Source organism: Anomaloglossus baeobatrachus, chromosome 11 (assembly GCF_048569485.1).
Source record: "Anomaloglossus baeobatrachus isolate aAnoBae1 chromosome 11, aAnoBae1.hap1, whole genome shotgun sequence".
NCBI lineage: Eukaryota > Metazoa > Chordata > Amphibia > Anura > Aromobatidae > Anomaloglossus > Anomaloglossus baeobatrachus.
The window spans coordinates 138,603,658-138,609,898 of record NC_134363.1 but is presented as its reverse complement, the minus strand read 5'-3'; the positions used below and the strand labels follow the sequence as shown (position 1 = coordinate 138,609,898).

Sequence of the window (6,241 nt, the reverse complement as noted above, 5' to 3'; positions counted from 1 at the left end):
GCCCCGCGCTCGGCCACCCTCCCCAGACAGCCCCGCGCTCGGCCACCCTCCCCAGACAGCCCCGCGCTCGGCCACCCTCCCCAGACAGCCCCGCGCTCGGCCACCCTCCCCAGACAGCCCCGCGCTCGGCCACCCTCCCCAGACAGCCCCGCGCTCGGCCACCCTCCCCAGACAGCCCCGCGCTCGGCCACCCTCCCCAGACAGCCCCGCGCTCGGCCACCCTCCCCAGACAGCCCCGCGCTCGGCCACCCTCCGCAGACAGTACCCGCGCTCGGCCATCCTCCTCAGACAGTACCCTCGCTCGGCTATCTTCCTCAGACAGCCCCGCGCTCGACTATCATCCTCCGACAACCCCGCAGACGCCTATCATCCTCCGACAACCCCGCAGACGCCTATCATCCTCCGACAACCCCGCAGACGCCTATCATCCTCCGACAACCCCGCAGACGCCCATCATCCTCCGACAACCCCGCAGACGCCCATCATCCTCCGACAACCCCGCAGACGCCCATCATCCTCCGACAACCCCGCAGACGCCCATCATCCTCCGACAACCCCGCAGACGCCTATCATCCTCCGACAACCCCGCAGACGCCTATCATCCTCCGACAACCCCGCAGACGCCTATCATCCTCCGACAACCCCGCAGACGCCTATCATCCTCCGACAACCCCGCAGACGCCTATCATCCTCCGACAACCCCGCAGACGCCTATCATCCTCCGACAACCCCGCAGACGCCTATCATCCTCCGACAACCCCGCAGACGCCTATCATCCTCCGACAACCCCGCAGACGCCTATCATCCTCCGACAACCCCGCAGACGCCTATCATCCTCCGACAACCCCGCAGACGCCTATCATCCTCCGACAACCCCGCAGACGCCTATCATCCTCCGACAACCTGACCCATGGCAATCATTCTCGACAACCCCACAGCCTCCGCTGTCTCCTGACGCCCCTTAGTTTGGCCGCCCATACTTGAGGACAGCTCTGCAGCGCCCCCTCTTGTACAGGGCACTACAGTCCCCATCCTGCTGCCCCTTTATTATAAGCGCCTTCTGCCCCCCACTTTGTACACATTACTGCCCGCATTACCCTTGCTTGCCCTCAGCAGCCCCGGGCACCGCCGTGCACATGACTGTGTCTTCCCCCCGCCCGTACAGCGCCCCCATTCTTCCACACTGCCCCTGCTTCACCTTTCTCTTCTTCATGGAGAAATCCCGGCTCGTTCCGCCGCCAAAACTCTCCTACTAGTAAAACTTTCCAGACTCCGCGACGGCCCCGCCCAGCAACTCACACACGGAGAACCGGCCTGCGTCTGACGTCATGGGGGAAGCACATAGTAACGTGGCCATCTTAACTGAGGGCAAAACAACAGCGACGGCCAAGCAAAAGTGATCGCACGCAACGTGACGTGAAGCCGATGGAAGCCATGACTGAAGCTGGCAAGCGCTCATTAACTAGTTCAACACTGGGTTCCTGTTTCGTTTGCAAGAGAAAAAAAAAGAGTCATAACTGTAATAAAACCTTTTAGCTCTGTTTTATTATTAATGCATCTTTATTTTCTAAAAAATAAAGTACCTCATAACAAGACAAGTGTTAGATGTTCTAAAAAATAGCAAAAAAAATAAAAATGCCAGAATGTGGCCCCTTGGGCTCACCTTTTTTTTTTTTTTATCAATTTTTATTTCTTATCTTTAAAGACCTTGCATTTTCTTTACAGTTGATAGGCCATATACACACGTTGAGTATTTGGTGAGTTTTTTACCTCAGTATTTGTAGCAAAATCCAGTAGTGGGTGATAAATACAGAAGTGGTTCCCGTGTTTCTATTATACTTTCCCTCTGATTGTTCCACTCCTGGTTTTGGCTACAAATACTGAGGTAAAAAACTCACCAAACACTGGACATGTGCAAGTGGCACCAAGGCTACGTGCGAAAGTTGCAGATTTGGTGCAGAAATTTACTGCATGAAATCTGCACCTTCTGGCAGAAAAACGCATGTGTTTTTTGTGCCATGCGTTTTTTTAATTAAATTAATGGGCTAAAAAACACAGGAAAAAAAATGCACCAACAATTGACATGCTGCAGATTAATTTCTGCACCAAATCTGCAAGTAAAAAATAAGCAACATGTGCACAACACATCACAATTCTCATGGACTTTGCTGGCATAAGGATAGACATGCAGATTTGGGCCACAATATGCTTAAAAAAAGGCACTCGGCCAATGAGTTCAAGTTCCAGCACTGTTTTAGGCCACGTGAACACGTTGAGTATTTGGTGAGGGTTTTTTTTACCTCAGTATTTGTAGCTACAACCAGGAGTGGAATAAACAAAGGAAAAGTGTAATAGAAACACGGCACCACTTCTGTATTATTCACCGACTATTGGTTTGAGCTACATATACTGAGGCAAAAACTCACCAAATACTCAACGTGTGCACGTGGCCTAAATGTTTAGGAGAACCGGGTCCTGCTAAGGCCTTGTGCACACGTTGAGTATTTGGTGGGTCTTTTAACTCAGTATTTTTAGCCAAAACCAGGAGTGGAACAATCAGAGGAAACGTATAATAGAAAGACAAGCACCACTTCTGTATTTTTTGCCCACTCCTGGTTTTGGCTTACAAATACTGAGGTAAAAAAACCTCACCAAATATTCAACGTGTACACGTGGCCTCAATACTGAGGTAAAAAACTCACCACATACTCAAGTGTGCACATGGCTGAAGAGTTGTTCCTGGCATGTTTTTTTGCCATACGAGCTTTAGTTTTTATCGATACCATACAACTTTCTGATCTCTTTTTATTCCTTTTTTAGGGGTGTGGGAGTGGGGTTGAAGTGACAAATACCACGATTCTGCCATTTAGATTTTTCTTTTTTGGGGTTCATTGTACGAGATGAATATTATGAATGCTTCATTCAGACAGTTACACGGCGATGCCCAATATATTGCATTTTTGAGTTCTTATTTACTTTTCCTGAAATGGTGGGCGATAATGTTTACATATTTTTGTATACTTTTATTTCTTTTTACACTTTCTTAGGGGTACTTCTCACATAGCGAGACGGTTTTTGTGACGCACCAGTGACCTCATAAGCGATCTCGCTGTGTGTGACACTGAGCAGTGATCTGGCCCCTGCTGTGAGATCGCTGCTCGTTACACACTGCTCTGGTTCATTTTTTGCTCGTTGCTCTCCCGCTGTGAAGCACACATCGCTGTGTTTGACAGCGAGAGAGCAACGATCTGAATGTGCAGGGAGCCGGCTTCTGACAGCTGCAGACGCTGGTAACCAAGGTAACACATCAGGTAACTAAGCAAAACGCTTTGCTTGGTTACCCGATATTTACCTTGGTTACTAGCGTACGCCGCTCTCACGCTGCTAGTGCCGGCTCCCTGCTCCCTGCACATGTAGCCAGAGTACACATCGGGTAAATAAGCAAAGATATTTACCTTAGTTACCAAGCGCAGCATCGCTTCCACGCGTCGCTGGTGGCTGGGGGCTGGTCACTGGTCGCTGGTGAGATCTGCCTGATTTACAGCTCACCAATTCATCGGAATCACTGGTACATCGTTTAGTGAGATGGTACCCTTATGAGTAGGGTGAGTGGAGGAGTGGGTCTAGGAAATTCTACGGAACACAAATGCGTTTCGTGATCACCGCACACAGCCATTTCATAGACACATTAGTGGAGATGATAAAACAACACTAAATGTTATACTGTCCTTCCATCTGACCAGACTGTTCATTTTCAAACAAGAAATATATTCTTTACTTTCCTTGGCTCTAAAAAGGGACATCATTGCCAAAAGGAGCACAATTTTCTATGTACTCACCATCCAGTTGTCCCCACATTATATATGTTCCCCAATGTCACAGTCGTTTCCCTGTTTATGGAGACTAGTGACAATTTTAGAACTGGAGCCTCTCATCTCCATTTGGGACTCTACATTTAAATGTTGTTTTCTTTTTCTGGGTTCTGAAACAGATAGTGTCAGTTTTGCTACTAGCAGTTTTCCAGCAGTGCAGCTCAGCTTATGTTTAAGTAGCAGGGTTTCCCAGCAATCTTTGCTGATTATATAAAACCATTTGTATTGTGGCTGCCTTGGTGGAAGTAACTGCTGTCAATTTGTCCTTATATCATATCGCCTCCATTTTGGTTGTTTATCTCCTGTTTGCCTCCCCTACCCCCTTGTCTTATTAGTGCAGCGGTGGGTTTAGTGAACCTCACTGGCCTCTCACTAGTCAGGACAATTATAGGGTCTCCAAGGGTCTCAGGGTGCTGCTCGGCGACAGTTGTGGAGATGGTATAGGGCCTGGCTAGGAGAGTAGGGACAACTACAGGTGAGGATAGGAGGTGTAATTGTATTCCCGGTGTCACCCCACCTTGTTGTAGTGTTGTATTTGTGTGTTTTTCGTTGTGTGTCAGACATCAGTTGGTCTGAATGCACTCGCCACACTTGTAGCGTGACACCCAAGCTGCACAAATCCCTACAGGAGCCACCCGGGAGGCCAATTGTGAATGGCATTGGGGGTCTATTTGAATGTCCCTGTATGTATAATTTTATGCAATCCCTGGTATTTATACTGAATTCTTTTATGAGCGACTCTTCTTACCTGATTCAACAGTTACATCTCATCAACCCATCACCATTGCCCCAGGTACCATTTTAGTAACCCTAGACGTGGAATCTTTGCATACCAACATCAATCACGATCTAGATTTCAGGTCTGTTGCATATTTCTTGGAAGAGTATAGTACAAGTGACAGAACTCATTATTCCTTCTTATTAGATCTCTTACATCTAGTATTGGACAAAAATTATTTTGCATGTGATCGAGTGTTCTACAGGCAGGAACTGCAATGGGAGCCCACTGTGCCCCATCTTATGCCAACCTCTTGTTTGGTTGGTAGGCTGGAACGTGTTCATTTATTGCAAAAATGCAAAAATGTCCCATTGGTTCAGATTCATTGACGACATTTTGTTTTTCTGGACTGGTACTCATGGTACTTATTTTATTTCTGACTTGAATGACAATCCTTGGAATTTTTCAGTTCTATTGATTCTATTAATAGACGGTTTTCTACAATATCGTTAGTATGATCCTTTTGCTTATGGTATAGTGATGCCATGTCCGAGGTATACCTGTATGTGATGTGGACAATGTGTTAAATATCAGACTCACTATGGAGATCTTATGGGAACACAGCCAGCTGGCCCCTCATTCATATGCTAAAGATATCAGGGCATATAGCCGCGACTTAGTGCTTCTTCCCTCACATGCGGCTATATTGTATGACGGTCACATATACCTATGAGCATTTTGTTTCCTTTGCACGCTGCACTATAATTGGCTCTGTGGGTGTTGTATATGTGGCGCCCCTGACCTGGTCAGGTACCACTGGGTACTGCACCCATGCTGGGGGCAGTACAACACAGGTAATCCAGAAGGCTTACCGAGGTGTGGTTACACAGGTGCATAGTAATCAGGTCTCCCACATGGACCTTTGAATGGACCCCTGGGGAATCCAGGAGGGGGCGTGGCCTCCATCTCCACTCAAGGGGTGTGGTAGAGACTCTGGTTGCTAGGTGGAGTAGGCAGGCACAGAGGCGAGGAAGTAGTGAACCAGTCAGTTAGTGCAGCTCAGGGAGAGCAGTCGCAAGAAGCAGACCCTGCAGGCTGTCATGATCCTGACAACGCATGTGCAGTGGCTACTGACAGGGGAGAACGGTCACCTGGTAGTGCCACCTGAAAACCACCCAAGGCTGGAGGCAAAGCGGTGGCTGAGTACGGGGACTGCCAGGGAGGTACCAGGCCTGTACGGGTTACAGGTTCCCAGAGCAGGGGCCCATTCAGTTGGCCTGCTCAACCTGCTGGTGGGGGCACTTCAGACCCTCACCATAACACCACAGAGTCCGCAGCCACGTAGCGAAGAGAGGGCCCATAGCTCACAAGAGGCAAGCAGCCGGAGTGACTTGGTCCAGGCTACAAGCAGACGGGCCGAAGAAGGGGAGAACAGGCAGCAGCAACTTCCCTGGGTGATCCCAGCAGGACTTCAATTCGGGGTCACCACAAAAACACAAGGGCTAGGAAGGCGAGTCGGTAGCCACCCTCACAAGTCAGCCTGAAGGAGCCTGGTTCCCTATTTGGTGCATCACAGCTATGCCGGGGTTACTCATCCTGCCACCTGACGTGAGTAAAAACCCTGAAAAACACTCGGGTTCTGCATGTGAGT

General features: G+C 49.0%; 1 protein-coding gene across 1 annotated transcript in view; it reads right to left on the bottom strand.

Annotated features, from left to right (window-relative positions):
- C11H1orf174 (chromosome 11 C1orf174 homolog) overlaps window positions 1–1,326 on the bottom strand; it is a 15,956-nt gene extending 14,630 nt beyond the window's left edge. The window contains exon 1 of the mRNA XM_075329170.1: window positions 1,199–1,326. Within this exon, the coding sequence (XP_075185285.1) occupies window positions 1,199–1,213 (15 nt within the window). The 5' untranslated portion in view covers window positions 1,214–1,326. The remainder of the gene's footprint in view (window positions 1–1,198) is intronic.
- Window positions 1,327–6,241: the final 4,915 nt, after the last annotated feature.